The sequence below is a fragment of the Haliaeetus leucocephalus genome, unplaced genomic scaffold (assembly GCF_000737465.1).
Source record: "Haliaeetus leucocephalus isolate CR32 unplaced genomic scaffold, Haliaeetus_leucocephalus-4.0 Scaffold526, whole genome shotgun sequence".
In the NCBI taxonomy this organism is placed as follows: Eukaryota; Metazoa; Chordata; class Aves; order Accipitriformes; family Accipitridae; genus Haliaeetus; species Haliaeetus leucocephalus.
The window spans coordinates 1,398,018-1,421,834 of record NW_010972962.1 but is presented as its reverse complement, the minus strand read 5'-3'; the positions used below and the strand labels follow the sequence as shown (position 1 = coordinate 1,421,834).

Here is a 23,817-nt window from a genome sequence, read left to right as displayed (position 1 = left end):
GTCAGCCTTTTTTCCACCACTTTGTGTGACAGCACTATAATACTGCCCGGGGTTATAGTTCTGTAGTGGTATTTGCGGGCCCTCCTTTGCCTTGAGTGCCAGAGAAACTGCATGAAACTCCCCTGGAGACAAAACCTCAGCCTGGAAAGCCCAAATTTTCCTTTCCATGTTTCAGAACCAAATACTGCCACTTGTAATTTTTGCTGCTTAGTGTTTGTTTTTGATGACTACTGCATGTAGGCATGGCACTGAGATGCTTTAAAGAATACACTAACATAAACAACTTTGAACAAGTTGAAGTTAATTTATAACCCAGGTCCAGTCTGCCCCTACAGCTTTAGGGGAGCCCTTGACTTAACCCCTTATTATTTGGACCAGCTAAGTGAGAGGCAAGGAAGCTGGACTCTGATGCAGATTTCATGGCTCTCTGCGCAGAGCTCTGTAAAATTACTAGTTTAAATTGTCTTTCACATCAGCTAAATTGTATCCAACTTTTATGTAATTTTATTTTTGCTTATTTATGAAGTTGGAAGTGGGGTAAGTTTCGGTGCTATGTCAGAATTTGTGCACTAATGGTTAAATAGAGAATGTAGTACTAGTTTCATCCTGAGATCATTTTATATCTGATTTACAGAGTAGATTGCTCACTGGACAAATTACTTACAAAGCTAATATTTGCAAAGCATAATTTAATTTCAGGTAGAAGATAGGGTAGCTATTCATAGGGGAGGAAAGAGAGGGTTAAAGAAAAAAAGAAAATCAGGGTGGAAGAGAATACAGGCTTCTAATATCTTAAAAAAATTTAAATTGCCAGAAATGCAAATCAGCTGTTTTTACACTAGCTCTGTAATCAAGGGAAGAATTGAGTGAAATCCCTTCTGAAAGACATCCTTCTTCTATTGTATATGGTGAACAAAAGTGACTGCAATGTACATTGTAAGAGAAGGAAATCTACAGAAACATTCAATGTAGTTATTTACAAAAAAGGTCTTTGAAATTAAAACTAAACCAAAATAAACCCCAATACATTTGAATGAAGCTGAGCCAGGGAAGAATACAGGAAAGAGGAAGTAATGTAAAAACAAATTTTAAATGGCTGGTATATAGCTGAAAGGAACAGAAATGTCTGACTCTTCAATTCAAGAATTATTTTTCTATTTAAAGCTTAAAATTTTACTGTGTATCCTTCCCCCTCACTTATAGATTTATTAAGTGCTGTGTGTTTTATTTTAATTGAAAGCATTTATCTTCAGATCAGTCCTAGTATTTTTTGTACTAGAGGAAAAATGTAATCTTAGTAGATTTTGAGTTTTTGACAAACTTGTGTTCAGTCTCATTCAGTTAGTGGTAAGCTGCAAGGTCCATCTCTATTTTTAATGGAGCATTTTTGCAGTGTTTCTTCCCTGCCATGATGTTCCACTTGTGGCAGCTTTTAAACTAGTTACTAATTAGCATTGCCAGTAGTTGCTGGCAACTTGTTGATTGGTGGGGGGTGGGGGGTATGTGTGTTTTAAATAATGTATACATATTGTTTTGCGGAGAGTACACTTTACAAAATGAGCATTGGTAGTTCTGACAGTTGAACTTGTAGTAGAAGTACTAAACCTGAGCAGAATCTCAAGTGCAGCATTCAGAGTTTCAGGAGATGGTGTGGAGAACTGAGATGTATTTAAAAACGAATGGGTCATGCTGTGCTTCTGTGTTTCATGCAACGAAAGACTTGCCACATCTGCAGAACTGTATGGCATTGCACATTTTACATCACAGGTTTTGATAATTATAATGTGCAAGTGCATGTACTTTTATGCTGCTACAGTAGAGCTGCTCATATCAAAGCATGAAACTTGTTATGGGTGGGAAAAAGAAATAATCTCACTTTTTCTGTACTTCACTTGAACCTTTTCCACTCATCTTATAGAGAAAACATAACCAACTTGAGCATGGGAATGTAAAATGTCCTAACAGATCCAGCTGTGAAAACTTCTCTGAATTGCTATGCAGCAATTATGATACCTATTTCTGGGAAGTGATTACTCTCCTACCCTAATATGCATGAACATAATTTCTTCAGTATTTTCAAACTACTTTTTTTCTGTTCGACACTTCAAGTATTCCCATATGTTGGCTATACATGGCATTTTACCAAAATACTGTTAAATCTGTACTCAGCATGTCTTGTATCTAATAACAGCAGAAATGTACTCCAGTATAAAAAATACCCCACCCACCCCACCCCCCTAACAAAAAGAAACCAAAAAACCACAGATATTGATAACTTGCTAGCGGTGAGTCAGGAAGATGATTCACAATATAAAACTCAGATAAGGATACTTTTTGAATTTGAAAATACCGAATGAAGTAGCATATTTAAGAATTGGATGTCATGTACAGTTGTAAGTCTTGTGAGAAACTGAATCATGTACACAAACCTTGCTAGGTGTTTTATTGTTCAGATCTGCTCCACAAAATGAATTGTAGATTCTCTTTCCAGGAATTTACATTTGGTTTCCATGTATGTAAGAAATTTTGAATGGATCATTGCTGGAGGAATAGCAGAATGGTGCTAATGCATTTGTTATATGCTAGAGATTCTAGCTGACACTTCCTAAAACCCTGGAAAGACATGATCCCTGTAATGAAGTTCCCATGTGTCTGAGAGATGTAAAGAATAGTGGAAACAACATTGATTTAGATGCAGGAAGACTTACTGACAGAAATGTTTGGAGAGTCAGCTGGGTTTCTAAGCACCTTTGAACATCTGGTTGAGAAGGGTGATAACGAAAGTGTTGAGCAATACAATGTTGCTTGAAAGTATGAAAGAAGGGAGAGGGAGAAGGAGTTAGGCAGGGTTGGCTGGGAATGAAACTGCCAGCAAGGTGCCCGATAATCTGTGAACAAACCAGTACTGAATTATGTTCTTCCTTCTCCCAAAGTCCTCTAGTTCTGCAAGTAGTTGTCCTGGTAGTGTATCATGATGCTGATGAGCTGGAAAATGTGACAGTGACTAATGTTTCAACGGCTCTGTTCAAACATGCATTTTTTAAATTTTTTTTTTTTAGCTCAGCTTCCTAAGAAAATAAGGCTTATGTAATTGTGCTGTCAGAAAGTCAAACTTCTTACTCATGTGGCTAATATCAGCTAAATTTGAGAGGGAAGGTGGTTGCAAACGTAATTACATTTCTGCGAAGTCTGTGAAATGGCAGCTGAGTAAGAAGAGAGTGTGTGCTGTGGTGCTTCCAAGGGCCAGGCAGGCTCAGCTCATACCCGTGAATTTGCAGCTGCCTGGACAATCAGTGAACGTGTGCTGGTCAGCCTGTCAGCGCTGGTCCTGACATGTCCTGTCTGGTGCCCAGTGGAAATATTAAGAAGATGTGGATGCGGAAAATTATTTTTTATGGGGTTTGATGACAGAGTAGATTGGGGAGAGAAAGATCCCTGGGAAACCAGGAAAAATGTCTTATAGAACTACTTGCTTTGCAAAAGTTACCTGTTTCTGGCCTTGTTCGGTGTTTACTTCATTGCACTTGATTTTCTGTTTCATTATAAGAGTGTTCATGTTATTTTGTAGGTTCATTTAACTGGCCTATGCTGCTGTGCTTTGCTGAGGGAGGTTGTTTTTTCATGATGTTCTATTTTGTGTGGAATGAAGCAAAAGCCCTAATGCACCACCAGTGTTGCTCTGAAGACATAGGAAGTTTGATGTGCAGTTTAACAGAGCCTGATTTCAGTGTTACCACTCAATGTGGTAGCATTGCCTTTGCCTTCTTTCTGCTTGCTTATTGCTCACTCTTTTGTATGGCTGCTAAAGTTTGTACAGCTGAAAGGGCAGGGTGAACAAGTCACGGAACTGATCCAGCTGAAAATTAGCCCAATGATGTCTTTCCTTTCCTTTCATGGAAAAATAACCTCCAAAAGCTTTGTTTGTGATCTTGTGAGTATGTGTGTGTCTTTCTAGTTTTATTTTCTTTTTTCCGGTACCACATGGGCAGGAGCTATTTACTTGAAGAATTTCTGGAAAGAATCCTGCTTTGATACTTTCTTCTGGGATTATTTTTTTGCTTGCACTGAGTATAAATGAATTTTGCTTCTGTATTCAATGTTTCTTTTGTCCTCTTCAAAGGTTAATGCCACAGAGCTGTCACAGGTGGTTCTTATTTTTCTGGTCATGCTGTTACAGCAATACTGTTTCTTGAACTTGTCTTCCCAGTCCTTTTTTTCCCTCTGTATAGCTGTTCCAGTATCTGTTTCATTCTCCTCCAATTATTACTGTTAACCTCTGCCCTTTTCCTTTTGTAAACTTGTAACTGTTTCAACAACAAAGTGATGTTGATATGAAAAGCTAAAATAAGTTGTGTGCAATTGTGAAGAATGTGAATTTAAGGTAGCAATCCAAGGGTTTTCTCCTGAGAAGCAAATCTCTTCAGGTGAACTGTGGGATTGTTTTTTTAAATATGTTTTTTCTAATTGGAATGTCTTGGGTGCTGGGTATGGAAAAGGGAAGGGTCATGCATTTTAGTAAATGAGCTGCTTCCTAGCTCTGCTTACCTCAGGGAGATGAGACCCTGTCTGTATGGAACTACTTCAGAGGAAAGCTTCAGTGCCTGGTAGCAGGGCTTCACTATCTCCCCTATACTTTGTCTCCTCCATAAATGGCACCTTGGAATTGAGGATCTGTTTGGGGGCTTTTAGCAATACTTCATTTACTATCTGCTCATACTGTGCGTTGTTCTTGAGAATACGTGAAGATTGCTCAGCTCCTTACAGGATTTGGGCCGTAATCAAGGCTGACACTGAGTGGCATATTGTCAAATTGTGCAAGTATCATTTATTGTTAGATAACACTGGACATCCGTTAGTGTCTCTTGGCTAATCAAGACTGTTGCCTCACATATTCTTACGATGAGAGGGCAAAGGATTCTTGTTGTAGCTGCCAGCTTTCATCATCCGAGTGGATTGCAGAAGACGGGACTCTAGGGACAATTGAGAATAGGAAGTTTGAAGATTTGCTATGTTCTCCTGAAGCATTGGAATGACTTTCGTAGACTCAGGGCGTTGTCTCCAGAAGGTTGCTTTTGTCTTGGTTTTTTTTTTGTGGTAGTTATTATTGCAAAATAAATGTGTAGTTTTTTCTAAAACTGTAAATCTATGTGTCTGTTCCAGGGCGATTTGATGAAACTGTGATAGAAGAAAGAAGGCAATGTGCTGAAGATTTGTTGCAGTTTTCTGCCAATATCCCTGCTCTCTATAACAGCAAACAGCTTGAAGAGTTTTTTAAGGTTTGTTAGTATTTGCAGAAGTATTTGCTTCTTACTGATACGAATAAAGTATAGTGCTGATTCTGTTCTACTTTATAAACTGCGGAGTGACAGTGAGCTGATCTGACATGTTTTGTGAAGTGACTGGGAGTTTTCCATTCACTCTAGAAATGTGGCTTTAAAAAAACCCCTGTGCCACACCTCTACAAAGTGGGAAGTTTTACAGGAACTTTGGGTGAAGGGATTTAGAGTTTGTTTATTGAATGATGAGCAAAACCTGTGATGTTAAATTCAGGGGTTCAGTGGGGAAGTAATAAAAATATTGTTACTGTTTCTATACTTCATGTAGATGTTTATAGTTTCCAACCAAAGGAAGGAAGACTGTCTAGACTCTTCTTATGGCCTGTTATGGATTCAGGTCCGTGATAACAAATTTGGCATATAACTAGTCAAATGTGCTGCTTGTACAGTGTGGTGAGAACCACTCTCCAAAACATATTTCAGGACAATATATTGGTTCAGACTTCGTCTTTATTACATCTGAAGCAGTTTGTTTTCAATAGTTCCTTCAAACCTCTTTATTTTCAGTAGCTTAGTCCAACATTCTGCAAACACAGGAGCATAAATCTACATGTAAACATGATGGTAACTCCCTGGAATTAAGGAAATGCTCATCTGGCTGAGGTGGGACTTAAGTGTATTAATGTGTTAAGTATGTTTAAATGATACATTTGTAAAAGCAAAATTACAGCAAAGCTTAAAAATCTTCACTTGTGTTCATGATGCAGTGATGCAGTTATTGCAGAGTTCTTTAAAATACTTGAAATAATTTTCTTTAAGCTTTGGTGGCAAGAATGAGTGGGAGACTGAGTTAGAATATTTGACTTTTCAGTTTATTTGCATTTGTGCTTTTTCAGTTCTTTGGAAATACTTTTGTGGTTTTGGGTATTTGTTCAGACTTCTCTTCCCCTCCTTTGCTTAACAAAAGTATTAGTTTTAGCCTTCCAGTGGACCTTTTCTGGCTTTGCAGGGGAATGAATAAAACTAGAAAGACATTATTTTTTGTGGGAGCAAGTATATCTACAAGGGGAGTTATGCAAGTTCAATAATTAGGGCTCACTTGTTAGCTGATGTTGTGTCATGTTTTCCTCTAAGAAAGCCTTAGGTTTTGATCAGTCACCAGCTCAGACCATGTCCTTTAGCTCTGCTCACAGGTGGTTTTGTTCCTTTTCAGATTTTTTGTGCAAATAGCAATGGAGAGAGAGACTTGAACAATGAAGTCTTAGAAACAACTGAAGGGAGTGCTCTGTGTATCTATGTACTATAAACTCCAGAAAAATGTGCTGGCTAGTGTGAAAATGCACCAGGCTAGTTCAAGACAGGTTAGCAATGCCCATTTATAACACTGCCTTGGAAATGGTGCAGTTTCTATTAAAGTTGCATGGAAAGTGTGCACCTGAGATGCGAAGCAGAAATTAAAAAAGACCAAAATGTTTAGGTGCTTTCTAGAGCAAGTAAGTGTCCCTATTGTTACTTCACTTACCTTTGATTCCTTTCAGGCTTGGGAGGGAATGATGTCTTCCTTATATGCCAGCATGGCCTTGTCTTCCCTGTTTGTCCAGGCTCGACTACAACTGAACTCAAGATAGTGGGTCATGGGTGGGAGACTAGTCTGATGGACTAACACTCCTGCGTGAGGGACTTGCTGAGTTTGGGAACACCACTGAAGGGCACAGACTGTAGGTACCACAAGAGAGCAGGAGCATTGCTGTTCTCTCTCTGTTACACTCTGGGTTTTGCAGGCAGACCTGCTGCAGCCTGTATGGTTCAGGACTCTGAAGCTGCAGTAGGCTAACTGTTTAGATACCTAGACTGTCTGTGGCAACCAAACTAAAAGACCTTGTTTAATTTTGCAGGCTTATATAGTTTAATTAAATGCATTAACTCTAAAGTAATGGAGCATTCACTGATGAGGAAATTTAGTTTTGACTATCACTTCTATATAATGAGGCTTTCCATAGAGTACAGCAGCTAAATAATTCCTCTCCCTCTTTCTTTTTAGGGTGGAGAGGTGCATGATGGGTCTGAACTGATTGGTCCTGTTGAGCCTCTGTCCGATTCTTTGACTGACAACCTGTCTGACTGCAGCTCCGAAGGTTTGCTTTCTTTTCTCATGTAACCTTGTAGCGTGATCTGTTTTAAAGCAGCACGTAAATGACAAGTGCCATATTTGTAGGAGTATTGGCATCCAGTTTCTGTTTGCTTGGTATGACAGAAATGCTGGAGCTGGGATTAACGAAAGAGAAGTTGGGCTCAGCAGAGCTCTATCTGCACTGCTGGAAGTTTGCTTCCAACAGGAAGTTTTCTGGGAGTTTGTCTGGTCTATTCTAGAAGTCCTAGTGCTCTATTGCTCAAAAAGAACTGCTTTTGGTGCTAACTGAACTGAACCCTCTGGTTTAAATGTACGTAATCCTGCCTGCTTCCAAAACATTGGGCAAACAGCGTGGTAGTGTTTGCTACTAATCATGAACCAAGTCTCAAGCTGTAAAAATTCACAGAGAACTTTAAAACCATTTTGAGTTTGATAAATAAATACAAAGATGACTGAATTTGCCTGGAGCATGAAAAATAGGTCTAAGATTTGAAGTGCCCCATACATTTGAGAAGCTTCTCATTCAGCTGTTCATGCTCTGGGTGTCACCATGCTTCCCGTGCTTAGTAAAATCCGGAAGAGAGTTGGTATTGTATTTTAAAACATAAAGTATGTCTTCTGGATTGAGCATATGGGAGCGGTGAATGTTAAAGCCTTCTGCAGGGCTCGGGGAGACAAGCAAGTTGTTTAAATCTCTTAAGAAAAAATGCTGGCAGTTTTTGTTTGCTAAAAAGAGCTCCCTATTCTTGAAAGTCTGAGAGGTTGTGTGTTAGAGCCAGTGTGTGCTATGTTCATTTGAAAACTGGAAATCCCTTTCTTAACTTGCTTATGTTTTCTGGTTGTGCTATGCCAATGGAAAAGGATGTGCCCCTTTTCCCGTGACTGCATTTTCTTAGCACAGTGTAAAGATGCACATGCTGGCTTGGATACCATGTGTAGAGTAATTTTAGTGGCACTTCACTTGCACTAAATAATAATATAGCTGTAAGGTAGGGTGAGTCAGCCCAAATAAATACTGTGCTAGGGCTTCTTGCCTGCCTCTGGAGGCTGAGCTAGCTTAAGCATCTCTGTGTATAATCATCTGCCAAGTACCATGCAATCTTTTAGATATTTATGTATTTCTGAGTTATGCTTGGGTCCTTGTGACTTATAAGAAATACTCTTCCAACCCTAGAAATTTTCCTTTGGAATTGTCTTACACTCATGCATAAACATACATTATTATAAAACCACTTAAGGTTATTTGGGAGGGTTTTTTTTTCTTAACTGCTGAATTTCCTTTGGTCTTTCTGGCATAGAACGTGCTTTGGTAAAACTCTGCTTGAATAACAAGAACTGCTTGTGTTTTCTAATAGTGGTTGGTTTGTTTGTTTATTTTTTGCTTGAGGTTGTATTACTTGCCATTGGGATCTCTCTGTGTCAGTAACTTTGTGCTTAGTTGTATAATATGTTCTACATGGGCAGTGAGTTTTGCATTTTATTTTGTATGTCTTCTATGATGTTAATGAACTAATGCCCTGACAATATTTTGTTCTGTGAAGGGAAAGGTATAGAGCTGTTTAATTTCAGAGGGTAGTTACGATAAATACCAGTAATTAGTTTTAAAGGGCACTATTTCTGTGAAATCTAACATTCCAGATTCTGACAATGTGCTCACTTTACACTCTGCCTTATAAAAGAAAAAGTGCTTCTAAAAATGCTTAATATGAACATTTCTATTCTTTATTCACGAGGGCCTCATTTTTAGAACAACACCACTTCTTTTATGTAAGATAAAATATTGAAAAGGAAAAAAATGCTGTAAAGTAGAAAAGATCTTTGATACCCTTCTGAATCGTGCTGGAGAGCTTTTAGAGGATACTTACATCAACTATGAGCACAGGATTTCCAGATGCGACTTGTTTTGTGAAGTTATGTTTTCTAAAAATCTATATGTCTTCCAGCTCATATTTTCTTTTTTTGTAAAACAAATGGGGGGGGGGGGGGAGAGACTGGGGACAGAAGGAAACATCTGTCTTTAAGGCCTCTAGATGGCAGTGGCAATACTCGGCTCCGAGTCCTCTCCCTGCCTCTCCTCAGGGCGTCCTGCCTGCATCTAATTTTTCCGAGTCTGATTATTGCAGTTAACTGTGACTAGTTCACTGTGTTAGTTTTTGTGAGCATTCAAGGGCCTCCACGTGGGCACTGTTCGTTCAAGCTGTTGTACTAAGAAGTATCAAACCCATTCCTTAACAGGTGCTGATGTTTGCTTGTAAGGGTGGGTTGTGTTTTCTCACTTTTATCTGTTCTTTTTGGACAAAGTTCATTTTGCAGAAGGTGTGCACATTAATGGTAGAAAATGAAAACTGATGGTAGTAGAAATGGTTTTATACCAGAATAAGCAATAAATATCTTGCTTGTAAATGCAGTTTGGCAGTTCATGCTTTCACAGGAACGTGCTTTTCAAGAGGCCAGGTTACCCAGGTGTTCCACCAATTTTTGGAAACTGCGTTTACTCCTCATATACCCAATGAAATTGCACAAGGCAGAGACAAGTACAGGAATTTATGTTCAATTTCAGCATCATTATACTCATCTAATATTCCTGACAGTCACTGTCTTCCTCTCTGTGTACATGGGATAATGTTCAAATGTCCAACTTCCCCTCCAAAAGTCTTTCTATACCAGTCACCGATTTCTTTCAAGAAATTCACCAGGAAACTCATCTTATTATTCCTGACCCCCTGTTCTCCACCCCGTCCGTCCCCCCCCCGTTCCCCCCCCATTTTACCATGTTCACATTATCTTCCCAGAAGTAAGCATATGAGGTTCAGACTCTTCCTACCCCTAGGGCTGACTGGAAGCCCCATGACCGTGGTTGTGTGGTGCCAGACCTGGACTCTAACCCTGACCTTAAGCAAAGTTTATTAGCTCAGGCTCTGGACCGTGCTAGCTATGTTCATTTCTGGTCAAGTTGGCTGCAACAGAAGAGCAAATGTGGTTTTGTTTGGACTGTAGGGAGGAGAGCTTGGGTCTGTCTAAAATCTGCTGTGTGGATGTGCCCTCATTCATCTGGTCTGGGTGGTCAGCACACCCTTCCCACAGACCCCCAGCTTTTCCATTCGCTCTCTCTGTCTGCACCCTTTGTCAGTCAGCTCTGCTTCCACCTATACATTCCCTAGCTAGCAATTTCTTGTCACTGAGCAAAATAACTTGACTCCTCTAAATGTTATTTCACAAATTCTCAGTCTTCCACACCCAAATTTGACATCGCTGTCCCTAAATTGGGCATGTGAATGGCCCATTATTAATAAGCTAATTAATGAATCTTCTGTCTTCCTCCAACTGCTCTGTTGTGAGGTTGCCTTCTTTCTTGCAGGAATTGGGGCTGCACAGGCAGTTTTCTTCTCTGCGTGGATACCTTGCTTTATGTCCCTCCTCTGCAAAGATCAGGAGCATTGTCTTCCATTCACCCTGTCCCCTCCTCTCAAGTAGTCTTGAGTCACTAAGTATCACAGTCCCTTGCTTTTCAGACGAGTGGCTGGTAATCTGTTCTTCTTTGTGTCTTTTTCCTCTCACTCACGTTAAAGGAACTGCTAGCTTTTAGAAAAGCAATATTTCTACAGTGCATTCTTACTCCTTTTCCATAAATTGTAAACTCCCTCTAAATCTGTAGTTGCAAAATCAGAAGAAATTTCGAGTTAGTTGCCTTTGAGTCAGCTCCTTGCTGCTGCTGCATACTTTTTAAAGATGAGTCGGAACACTTTACCTGGTAATGTGGATAAACTCTTGACTGTCGATAATACAGAAGAGAACAGGCATCAGGTTTTAGCTCAGAATTTACTTTCTCTGTGTGTACAAACAGCTAAATGTCTTGACCTTGTTGCCTGTTTTATTGCCTCAGTGGATACCTGTGCCAAGGTGATAAAACAAACTGCTACTTGATATCCAGGTGGCACTGCCAAATTCGTGGCTCGCTCCATATGTCTCATGCAGGGTACTATTCTGGAATGACATTTTTGAGACTGAAAGCTGGCTTTTTTTTTTTCTTGGTGTGTAGGTCCCAGCTTTGAAGGCTCTCCTGTTTTAAGTCTCCTTAGCTGTAAGTCATCTGAGCAGTGAGAGATAGGGATTAAAGTGCTGCTGCTATTGAAATTAGGTGAGTTGGAGTGCTGAGGTTTGAATTAGCCCCCCCCAAGCAAGCACCTATGTTTTGTTTTTTAACCTCGGAGGCAATGAGAAATGGCAAATCTAATACTACTATCACAATCTTAATGGTGTGTTACCAAATGGATATCCCTGATAGCTGGTCAAAGAGCAGTTTCATATTATGTACTTTTACCTGTAGTAGGGTCATGCCCTTTTATTTTGATGGCAAGCGAACATCTAATCCGTGGTACAAAAGGATGTCAGAAACATTTTTGTCATTCTTGTCCTTTTCAGTTCGAAAGGATTTAAGTGGGCTTGATGATGTGACACTTACGAGCCAATCAGAATGTGGAGGTGAGATCTAGAAGTTGTTTCCGTTACATTTGTGGAATTTAAATTATTAGAAAGTCATAATTATGAGTGAATGCTTTTCATGGATGATAATCCTTACAGAAATGGTATGTGTGTAAAATATCTTTGTTGCCATTTATTTCCAAGTAACGCTGCTAAGTTGCTGTGGTCAGCCTGTGGTAAGTATATGTAATTTTAGCTTATGGCAAATGTAAAATAAAATGTTAGCTCAAATTTTGGTGAAAGAGGTGTAAGCTAATTAATTTTACCACAAGTTAGCAATGAAAGAAGGCTATACATGGTAGATGTGAGTTAGTGCTGCGTGATGCATAAGCTGACAGTAACTGTGTTAATTCAAACTCCTAATTTACTGGGTTTGGGATGCTTCATCTTACTGATTTAAAACAGTATGTTGGGATTTCTTGAAACAATAATTTGGCTCCTGCTGATTGACTTTTCTAATAGCATTCACACAGAAGGGGTTAGTTTTGTAATTTCCTGGAGCCCAACAGTGAGCAGACTTTGAAAGTTTAAGTGGGGTGTTAGGTGTTGGTCTCTTCATTTCCAGTATTAAAATGAAGACCAGTTGCTCTGTGGAGTTTGTAGCTAATTTTAAAAAACATGTTTTTATAGGTACTAAAAAATAATTTTTAAGACAGCTTTACATGCAGGGAATTTCTGTGCACAAAGTCTCAGGAAGCTGCATAAGTGAGAAGAAAGCTAAAATCTTTGGATGGGATAAAGAATTTTGGTGGTTCCTGAGGTATATGAGAAATCTAGAGTAATGCGTGTCTTTCTGACTGTGCTTTTCAGGCTTCTCCAGTGACAGCGACCTGATCTCTCTAACAGTTGATGTAGACTCTCTTGCTGATTTAGATGATGGAATGGCATCCAACCAAAATTCTCCCAGTAGAGCTCTTGGCCTTTGCTTTACTTCTGAACCCCCAGTACAAAGCACAGTGGCACCTCAGCAGGAGTGGAGCAAACCCGAAGGAGAGAGGGAAAGCCATAGTTTGTTTACTGGAAGCTTAAAACCCAAGCCTGGCAAACAAGATTACTTGGAGAAAGCAGGCGAGTTGATAAAACTGGCCTTGAAGAAAGAGGAGGAAGAAGATTATGAAACTGCCTTCAACTTTTATAGAAAGGGGGTTGATCTGCTTCTGGAAGGTGTTCAAGGTATGCATTTTCCCGTTATGTTTGCCTTTGGTTATATGTATTGGGGCATTTCCTTAGTTAACATCAGCTTACTGCATTGCAAAGAGGTGATATGAAATGCAGAATGATGTGTGCTTGCCTTTCATGTGCTTGATAGCTGCTGTGCATGTGAGAGAGAGAGAGAGAGAAATCTTTCTTTCTAAGACTGAATGATAATTTAGGGTCTCATCTTCCAAGTGCCCAGTATATCCTCTTTTGAAATTGCAGCACAACCTTCGACTTGCAGGTAAGTAGCAAAGTGCTCCACTTCTGCCTCTTTCCTTTTTATTACCTAGGCATTAATTAATATGTGGCACTTGCAGCACTGTTGAAACATTATTTAATTTACATGGTTAAGTGAGGATTAATTATCCCCATTTTACGCATGGGGAGAGGCAGACTCAGGTTAACTTCCCAGTCACAACAGGATTAGAACTATTCTTGGCTCACAGCCTCTTGCTTCTTCTGCTAAACTGTTCTCCTTTCCTAGCTAAAGGGTGCATACAAACTTAAATGCCTGCACTGCTAGAGGAGAACAGGATTTTTTTTTTTTCCAGAAGACTTTGGTGTGTCAATATATGTCTGCGAAAGCTGTTGTTGTTAACTGACCAGATGCAACTACATGCAAATTTCTGCGGAGTCTCCTTGCACCTTGTCAGTCAGGGAACAATTTTTTTCTCCTTCCATCTCTAGTTCTTGAGAATCTAGAGTGATAACCTCATATATTTGCATTTTGTCCAACAATGGCTTAAAACTATGAAGGACAGGAAAAGATTTATTCTTTCCTGTAGTGGATTCAGGGTCTGTGTATTGTGCTTCTGTTCCACACAGATCAAATGAGTAAGATTAGAATTGTGGCTTTGTTTGATGGTATATAGCACAGATGCATTATGCTGCTCTAGATCTGAACTTAAATGCTAATGTACCAAAGCACACAGAAGCAGAAGCCTTTGCTACATCTCAGTATGATGCTCAGCAGTGGTCCAGACCCTCTGAACAGTTCTAGGAATGGAAGTTATCTGCTGAGCTGCTTTAACAGGGCCTAGCAAAAAATAACGGATAGGTTACTGACGAAAACTAGAGGTATGGGCCAAGATATGTTGTTCAAAGTGTCTTTTTGGCAAAAGTAAACCCACCTCTTTCTTTCCAAGTCCCAGTGATGTCGGTAGGGTTGCTGCTTTGCTGCTTGTTGTGGCTTTTCAATAGCATCCTATCTTTCCTTGCCCATGTTGTCAAAGTGCTTTTCATTCTTGATGTTGAATGTGCTGGCAGTCCTTCTGTTGGAGAGCCCATCTATTCTTTCTCTGTTAATAGACTTCTTCATAAACCTGTGTGCCATTTAGTTATGGTCTTCTGAAGAATATCCTGTTTCATCATAACCACTTCTGTCTTCTCACTGTCGTGCAAGGCTGCCACGATACAGTTTTAAACTGACAGTTCAAGTTTCAGCTTCAAAAAGCTTTCTTGATTAGACAGTTTCAAACTGTTAGGGCATGAACACAAGTCAGGCTATCGCGCATCATTTGAGCTGCAGTAACTATGCATGCATACTTGAGTTGTGGCAGTGGTTAAACGTGTTGGCTTTGAATCCATGGTAATCCTTATGGTAATATGTTTACCTTGAAGTTGTGAAAAGCTTTTCTTGCATATGTTGGACGTGACTTGCTCGACTGATGCATACTAACTTGTTAAACTAGAGTGGGTTGAGCTTTTTACTTACATTTGCTAACATTTCCTCCTAGTACTTTTGGTTCTTTGCTGTTGACTAGCTACTCATCCAGCTACCTCAGATGACTGCTAATCCTTTCCTTTTGCCCACTGGTATCCATGCTTTTCAGGCTAGGAAAAAATTCAAGGAGTCTTAGAAAAGTGTGATATTCTGCCCTGTTTCCCTGATGCCACTCAGATAGTACAGTGGGGGTTATTAATAAATTTATAGTGGTGGTACTTGTGGGTGGGTGCGTAGATGGAGGTGTTCCTGATGGATGAAGAGATGTGTAGCCAGCACCTGCAACTTCTTCTGTGCAGTCCTTGACATTGCATCTGTACAGCACAGGAGAGGGAATAATGGGAATGAGTTGCTTTTTAATTGGCATCTTATTCTTTGGGAACGTAAATGTACAAAGGCTAGTTCCTAGCAGTCTGCTATTCTTTCTCCTTTCTCTGTGTTACCCTGCGTGGCTATGAAGGAAGCAAATGAATGTTCATTCTCTGCTGCGCACTTACACTAGATTTGGGTAGATCCAGCTAATTTTGTGTCCTGTTCTTTTTGGAGCTTTTGCAAGCTGGCAGGGAGACACTGATTCCCTCTTTATAATGACAGGGCTGATTCAAATGCTTTCCTAAAAATATATGCCTTCTCAGGATCTGTGAGGACAGTAAAAACGCCCCCAAAATCATGAATAACTACCTGTACCATACTTTCTAATCTAGCTACTTCGTGAGGGTGGTATGTTTAGCATCGAGATGTGACTATTCACTGTATGTTGCAATAAAAAAACCCCACCTTAACCTAATCACTTCAGCTATTTAAACACCCGTGATTATGTATTTCACATGGATAACAATGTGCTCCCTTCAAAGATAAGGATGGTGCAATTGTTACAAATGCCTCTGGTCTTCTGCCATTGATTATTTTCAGCCTATTTTGTCTAAATAAGCCTTCGTAATATCTGAAAGTGAAACACAGTATTCACGTATACTTACACATGTATAAAGTGACATTGCCTTTCTGTGTACAGCTGTTGCAGAATGTGTGGCCTCTCTAGAATGGACTGGAAGTGGCTTTTGCATGCAAAATGGTAATACATATTTTTGCCACGTGGTGGCACCAAGAAAATAGAAATTGACACATAAAAATTGGAATCGGTAAATGTAACCAGTGTACCCGGGGGGAAAAAGAAACATCATCTGTCCTCTCCGTTTGAAGCTTATCTCAGAATTACCTCAGAAGTGTAACGCCTCTAAGTTGGTTAGATGTATCTGAAAGATAAGGGTGTCTCTGTTGCCAGCTGCTCCTTTAGGTTTGGTACAAGATCTTACTACTTAAGGCTGCCTCATCAAAATCGTGTACGAGTAAGTTTATTGCTGCAAGTTTATAGACTTGTGGTGTTTAGGTTGAAGTAGGTGGCTTCCATAAAGGCAGTCAGAGCAGACTTGAGTGTTACGTTCCTGATGATGTTCTGGATCTCTGAACTGATGGCACTAATGCTAGGCGAGGCAGGCTTTGCATATGCTTACACCAAAGAAACGTCCATCTTGACTTTGGTTTCAGCTGTGTGTGCATGCTTGCAGAAGTATAGCTGTGTTAATTATACTGTGCAAGGTGCATATGTATTTTCCTCTGCTAGTCTCTTGCACAGTTTTAGTACTAAATCTTTTAATGTCCTGTTCATAGTCCTGCCAAAAAGCCTAATATGCATGTCACGTGGGGAATGAACGCTGTCTGCGCTCCGAGAGGCGGGTGTATACCTTGGACTCTGGGTATCTACTTTTTATACATCTTGGGCCTATTTCTGCTCTGTACATGCATTTAATATTAAACATGTTTGTCAGTGGGAAGGAGAACGAGTTCTTGGACTGACAGTAGAGCCCTTGGACTGCCACTGAACTACCTGTACCTCTTGTACCTCCCTGTTTCATTTATACCAGAGCTCCCTTGTGTGCGGTGAGAGGGAATAGCTGCCATCATCTTGTTTTTCCTCTGAATATGTACTGGTTCTGCTGCCCCTCTTGTGTTTTCTGGGCATTGCTGTGTGCAGGATTTTAGAGCTTTGGAAGGCAGGACTGTAAGGGTTGTGTAGGATGGTTAAACTGTTCTGCAGGAGCTGAAACCTTCTGGAATTAAAATCTTCTGCCTTTTAAAATATACTAAGTATATTAACTGATAGAAACTTGGGCTCACAATTACAGCTGTTCCTTTGTTTTGTTAGCGTGTCAGAGCACTTTGAGGTCAATGCATTGCTTCAGGCCTAGTGATGGAAAAAAATGTACTAATCGATAGCAAGCCACCAACTTCTAGGCTGGGAGTTAACTGTGTTTTATGCCAAGTAGTGCTTTCCCTGACTTTGGTGTAGGGCATAGTTTATGTTAGGAAAAAATAGATCAGGAGGCTAAAATTATGGAAAGAGTTTTTTGTAATAAAGGAGGGAGTCCTGTTTGTATAAACTGCTCCTGTTTTTCCAACTCCATCCGTTTTCAAGGTATACCCATTATGGATCTGGGGTCTGAGCTGTGTGATAAACACAGAGTTAACACTATTACTTATTGCTGGGTTTCAGTAACTTCAGGCACATGATGCAGCAAGAACGCTTCACAATATTGTCAGTCTAATTTGTGCAGAAAAGTACAGGATCTATTCCATGTGGTTTAGAAAGCAAATATGTTCATTGCTGGTTTGTTACATGCAGGGCTCCGTATTACACAGTAACATCCGAAGGGAGATGATCCATTTACTCTGTCAGAGATTTGGGGTGTTTATTCTCACATGTAGCAGCTGTGGCTGGGAACAATGAATATTTATTTGTTTTAGGGGGCTGGTTCGGCTAGGCAGCATGGACCTTGTTGCATGAAGTATGTGATTTCTCTAAAGTCACACTAGCCACAAGTTGTGTTCCAGGTATCTGTGTTTTGTGTTAGGTATCTACAACTTGTAGATAAGCTGCTGGTGTCTTTGAAAGCAGGCTGCGAATGTCAGTTTTGCACTGCTCTGTGCTATTTTAATGTTTATCCAGTAAACAGAGCTGGAAAAAAAATTACACAAATTACTGGAACCTTGCTAAAATGACTTTGACTTTTAACCCAGAAATGCATATACAATGAAATGCTGGGAATACTTTGGACAACTAGATGATATTTTTGGATATACTGAAAACAAACCAACTTGTGTCTAATTACTGGGATTATGATGGGCTATGATTTGAACTTGTGATGGAGCCAGGGATGCAAACAGGAGCATGCTTGACAGAATGCCAAGAAGACAGTACTTTATGAAAAGGGGAACAGCCATGGCTGTTCCACAAGTGTATTTCTGGCTTCCAGAGTGAAAAGCACCTTTGCTTGTTCATTGAATGGCACTTAGGAAGAGAACTTCTGTTACAACACAGTAGCTACTTTAAGTTCCTTTCACTGGTTAAGTCCTCTGAGTAGTGTTTCTCATTGAGAGTGACAATCTCTTAGGCAGTTTCTTGGCCACCCAGCATCTGTGGCTGATTGGAGCAGTGTCTTTGAGGAAACAACAGGCCTGTTTTCTGAGAAGATGCATTGGGGTGTGAGCTGATGCCTGCAGGGAAGCCCTTAGAATTGTGCTGGGCCCCATAGGGAAAGATTAATGACAGGGTGACTGATGGAACTGTAATTCTCCCCCACCTGATCTCAGACTTCTGTGCTCCTACGGTGTATCATCACTCACCTTATTTGCTGTTGTACCTTTGTGCTTCCCCTGAGGCTGGAATCGGTCAAGACAAAAACTTCCTGCCCTGGTTCCTTCCAAAGGAGCTGAAAACCATCTCTGTTTCCTGCTATTGGACTGTGAGGATGCTGTAGGACTGTTTGGGTTGGGCTTTCTAAGCAACCATACAAAGTGCGCTCTCTTTCCTTGTGCTTCATACAACCTTGAAATCACAGCTGCTGTTTCAGAAGCTTAGATGTTTGTGAGAGGATTTGTCTGTTGACAAGGATGTTGGAAATACTATGGTTTGCTTAAAAAAAAAAAGTCATCTGATACCACTGTGCTGCCAGTGGTGCTGAAACCCATGCTAATATGGACTATGAGCTGTTCATAACTGAAATGTGTTGGCTTCCAAGCCCACTGCAGACCATATAGAGCTTCAGAGCAGATTAGTGCTGTGGGATCCATCACTGTGCAGTAGGTGCTGGATGGATCACCCTGAGTGGTGTCATTCTGTATGCGAAAGTACTGGGTTTAGACACTTCATCATGGCAAAGCAGTAAAATACAGCATCTACCAGTAAAGCATGGTGAAGCTGGTTAATGTATAAATACAGCCAGATTCAGCTCTGTAAAGTAATACTCAAGGCAAAGTTCCTCTTAAACTGCAAGACTTCTCTGCACCAAGAGGCTGATAAAGGTCTGGTGCTCAGTACCTGCTGCACAGCTTAGAGCCTTACAGTGCGTGTAAAGGTGAATTGTAGCAATACCTGTAAGCCAACATGTAGGGCATGATGCAGAGATGACTCCGAATGTGGTTGCTTAGCACGTGGCTGTTAAAGAATGAATAAATATGTGATGAGGTGGGCCTTAAAAATCTGTTCGTTATTCCCTCTTTTGGGGGGCACAGTTAGTTGCATTGGCTCGGTGTTGATCTGACCTTTCCAAGATTTCTGAGTCTGTCCTTCTAGCAGCTCCTTGCCAGGTTGCTGCTTGTACCCAGACTCTTTGACAGACATTGCTCCTACCTGCACAGCCTTTTACCTCAGCTGTTGTTAGCCAGCACTTAGCTGCAGCAAAGTGCGTTAATTTTTTTTTGACTATTGCTAGTGGGGTTTTGACCTCCCATCAGAAGACCTAGTAGGGTTGCCACACTTATTCCAGCATACGGTGTAGGCAGAACAGACTGATCTAGGTTACAGTGCCTTAGGTGAGAAAATTGAAGTATCTGGCTGCAGAATTAAATGCCTTGGGCAGTGTAGGTAAATTGAGGCCAGTTACTAGCTGGAATACAAAAATTACATAGATATGTTGTCGTGGTTTAACTGACATATGTTTAAGGGCATGATGCTGCACGATAATCAGTGCTCTGATTCCTACCCCCCATCCCTGCCCCGCAACCAGTTCTTGCATATACAGCTTCTCTCTTTTCACATCTTCCTTTTCTCTTTTCCTGTCCTCTTTCCTTCTTTTCCCTTCCAGTATCCTAAAATAGCCTCTCTAGCTTCACAGCTGCGTGGAAGGACTAGTATAGGTTTGATCTCTACAGGGCTTGCCACTGCCTCCTCTGTTGTAGAGATTTTAGTGATTGCTCATGGAAAGATACCATTTCCCATAGTACTATATAAAAGTACGTATGAATTACATTTATGAGTACTATTAGACCATCAGGATTGATAAATCTCATAATCGTTTTTTCATCTGTCTTTTTTTTTCTTTCTGCAATACTTTAGGCTTCAAACTGCAGTAACATGTTCTTACTTGAAGGGGTAGGTGTCTGTGTGCTTGTGTTCCCTCTGCTCTGAAACAGGGAATGTTTGTGGTTGCTGATTCTAATTTGGACTTGTCCTTTTAGTTAAGAAGGAAGAGTGCAGAGAACTTGGAAAATCTTTTCCTCTTCTCTGTGGTGGTGGCCAGTGTAACTTCTTTCCTTGCTCTGACTGTCAGTGCTCTCCTCCTGTTACTGTGGTGCTTGTGTTGGAGGACCTGCTGCTGCTGTCACCATTTTGTTTCCTTATCTGTGCTAGGATGCCACTGCTTGTCCTGTCTTGCAACACTCTCAAGGTGTTTCCCTCCCCCCTCCCCCCTTATTCTTATGTAGTTTTACAGGAAAGTGGTCAAGAATGTTTCTTATGTTGTGAGGTCTTACTTTGGTGAAATAACTTGCAGTTGCAGGCTACAAGTTCTAGCAGATGGATGGGAACTTAAGCTTTTCCTCCCTGAAATGGTGTGTGTTGTGTGACCGTTCATTTTAGTTTTTTTACAGATAGTCATACATGCACATGAAAAGCTACCACAACCTTGTGGATTTAACATGAGAGTTTCTCTATAAACAGATGTTTGTTGATTGGTGTTTCTGGAAAGTTATGTTTCTTATCATCTTGAGTGTTATTGACTCCTGCTTTGCTGGTCACTCAAAACACATTTCACCCACACCATTCTTCTATGTAATCTTAACTTTGGCACGTATGCCAACATTTTTTTTCCAGAGAAGTGTTCACCTAGGTATTTATGCCAGTGGTGTGTAACCTTAGATTTTCTACAGGATGCGGAATTGGTAATTTCAGAGGAAGCGTAGATCTGTGTCTCGAGCAACCTGCAATGAAGATGATGTATAAAGTGTAGACATAATAGTTATGAACACACTGGGAAGTTGGAACAAGAATTCTTAGGTGTTCACTCACTGTCACGCATTTGTGCTTTAGCACAAGAGGTTTAATTTTTAAGTGGCTTTTCTTCTTGGTTGCTAGAGTACAGTACTTCTGTGAATCTTCAAAAAGCAAGAAAGAAGGGTTGTGATAAATGTGGTGCATCTTAATAAATTTTGACTCTCTCAAAATGTTAAAAAAATAAAAGGAAAAAAAAATCACTTCAAACTGTTTTACCATAATGGGCTTGAACTTGGTCTGATTTTTTTAAATATTTACAGGTTTTTTTCAGCTGCAGAATTTGGCCACCACCTCAAAGGAACTCATCATTAATATAATACATAGCATACTAGAGACAATGAGCTAGTGGGCTTATTTCACAATTCCAAACTGCCACCTGCTGCTAAAATCTATAGCATCTTTCCTGATGCTGAAGTGTCGATCTACCCCAGCACCTGCCACGTTTCACTTAAGTAATTGTTTGAAAATTAAAGGTTACCCACTCTCCTGTGAAAGTTGGTGGAGACTTGTTCCAAAATCAGCAGCTCTTCCCCTTCCTGAAATAAATTTTGGGGTTATAAAACTGTGTCCAAAGTGGTCACAAACCTGTGCTGGATTATGAGTCGCATTGTCACTTATGGTGTGCCTGAGCTTTTGTTTGGCTAATATGGACAAAGGAGTCTGCTTCACATGATGTAAGAAGTGTTTGCCCTAAGAAGAACAGAGGTCCTCTTGAACCAATTAGGCAAAAATAACAGCTGGGCTACCCACTAATAAGGAAGGTGCTGCTAAACCTCTTTTCATTGCGAGAAGAAATAAATCTTTTAAGGCTTACTCCCTTGCATTTTTATAGAGAGCAATTCTTTGAAAAATTCAGCAATCCAGCTGGGTGATATGTGCAGGAAGACTGTGAAGAAGATAAAGAAACTTTTAAAAATAAAAAATGGTATTATAGCTGTTAGATTTGGCAATTATAAATGTTTCATTGAAGATTTCAGTATTTAGAGAAAGTTTTACTGTTTAAATTGTTAAGAACATGGAGTTTGGGGTTAGCACAACAGGCAGTCTCCCACAAATTCTTGTAGCCTGTTCTGCAAGAGGACATTCCTTCCTGAAGCAGATCTCTTCTGATATCTTCTTTAAATAAAGGCAGCCCACATATATTTTTAGTAAGTTTGAGAGAAAAGCTGGAAGATTTGAAATATGGAGGTTGTAGAGGATTGGGACAGGTAATGCTAACTTTTTAGCCTTACCTTTTCTGTCGAAATATCCATGTCCTGGTCAAGCAGCTAGTTAGGTAGGGAGTGCAGTAATGCCTGGTGTGGGATGATTTGGAGGTGGTCAGACACAAAGGAAGGAAGGAAGGAATATCTTGAATTCCTGTGTGGGTGCTATATACTGTGACTTACTGGATGTGGGATATTGTATGTGTTAGTGGCAAATGGTGACTAGAGCTATCTTTGTTACCATCCAGTAAGATACACATCTTCCACATGATTTCATCCTGGATCTGTGGAGGAGAATAGTTAAGGACCAGAGCAAGTTTGACAACACTTCTGTGCATCTGAAATGTGTTCTCTTAGTAGTACCCCACATTATTTGGGGGAAAAGGACTGATTTTTTTCCATGGTCCTTACTGCCCAGACATTGTTTGTTTGTTTGTTTCAGTTTATTGGATATGGCCCCCTTCCAATAGTTTTTTGCGATTACTATCTGAACATAAGTAATTTTCCTATATGATAGAATTACAGAAGATCTGATGCCTGAATAAACATTTGACTGAGCTGAACACTTAACACTTCAACATTGAGTTATCTAATCCCTCAAAGGTATGTACTCTTCTGGGGTGCTATGAGGTATGGGTAGAAGACTCTTTAGAGTAGAAGACAAACAAACATGTTGCTAGTTTTCCAGGTGCTACTGCTATGTACATACTCTGTGGAAGTGCTGCTTCTCTGTATTTTTCATTCAAATCAGTGGACTATGGGAGAACAAGCAGGCAAGTCACAGATGAACTCAGCGGCACAATTATTCTGATATTTGTGGTTTTCCTCTATCAAATCCTCAAGATCATTTGAATGTTGTTAGGAACGTCTGTTTTTGTAAATATATGGTAGCTGAGCTGTCCTTAGAAATAAAAATTAAAGAACAAATTTTAAATCATTGGCTGCTGTCCTAATGTCCTGGCTACTGTTACTTTGGTCAGCGGGTGGCCTGGTCAGCCTCTCCAAAGCCAATTTCCATTTTAAGATATTTTTATTTCTTTGAAATAGGCAAAGCCTTTGGAAAATGAGGGAGCAGGCTGCTTGTGCTTGTGTAGATGAAGGCTTATATGTGCAACAAAGTAGCTGTAGAGTTTTTATATTCTGTTTGCAGTAATAGTAAACAGAGCATCTAAAATAACCACTTGCACATTGCAACAAACACATCATCATTTGCTTAAAAAGAGTTATAATTACAGTTGACGAAGCATGGACACCATAAAAAATGCATTAGTTTGGCTTGACACATTAATTACCTGTTTTTGCAGATGTTTTTATATATTGTTGTGTGAACAGTTTACAAAATAATTACAGGAAAGTCATATGGAAAATAAACTAAGTGGGTGGTTTCTCGCCTTAATATTTTCATTCATGTGAATCTGTGTGAGGCACAGCTGCTCTGTAGCAAATGCAGAGGGAGAGAGACGGGGAATCTTGAG

At 40.1% G+C, this 23,817-nt stretch overlaps 1 protein-coding gene across 6 annotated transcripts in view; it reads left to right on the top strand.

Annotated features, from left to right (window-relative positions):
- The window catches only part of RPS6KC1 (ribosomal protein S6 kinase, 52kDa, polypeptide 1), a 94,321-nt gene that overhangs the window by 13,173 nt on the left and 57,331 nt on the right, over positions 1-23,817 (top strand). For 5 of the 6 annotated variants that reach the window (XR_774924.1, XR_774923.1, XM_010576398.1 and 2 more), the window contains 4 exons: positions 5,161-5,276; positions 7,318-7,411; positions 11,830-11,889; positions 12,700-13,062. Coding sequence is in view for 4 of the 6 variants with exons in the window: in XM_010576396.1 (XP_010574698.1) it covers positions 5,161-5,276; positions 7,318-7,411; positions 11,830-11,889; positions 12,700-13,062 (633 nt within the window). In the remaining 2 variants the exon portion in view is untranslated. Of the gene's footprint in view, positions 1-5,160; positions 5,277-7,317; positions 7,412-11,514; positions 11,546-11,829; positions 11,890-12,699; positions 13,063-23,817 lie in introns of those variants that run through there. The other variant, XM_010576397.1, reaches the window with a different exon arrangement.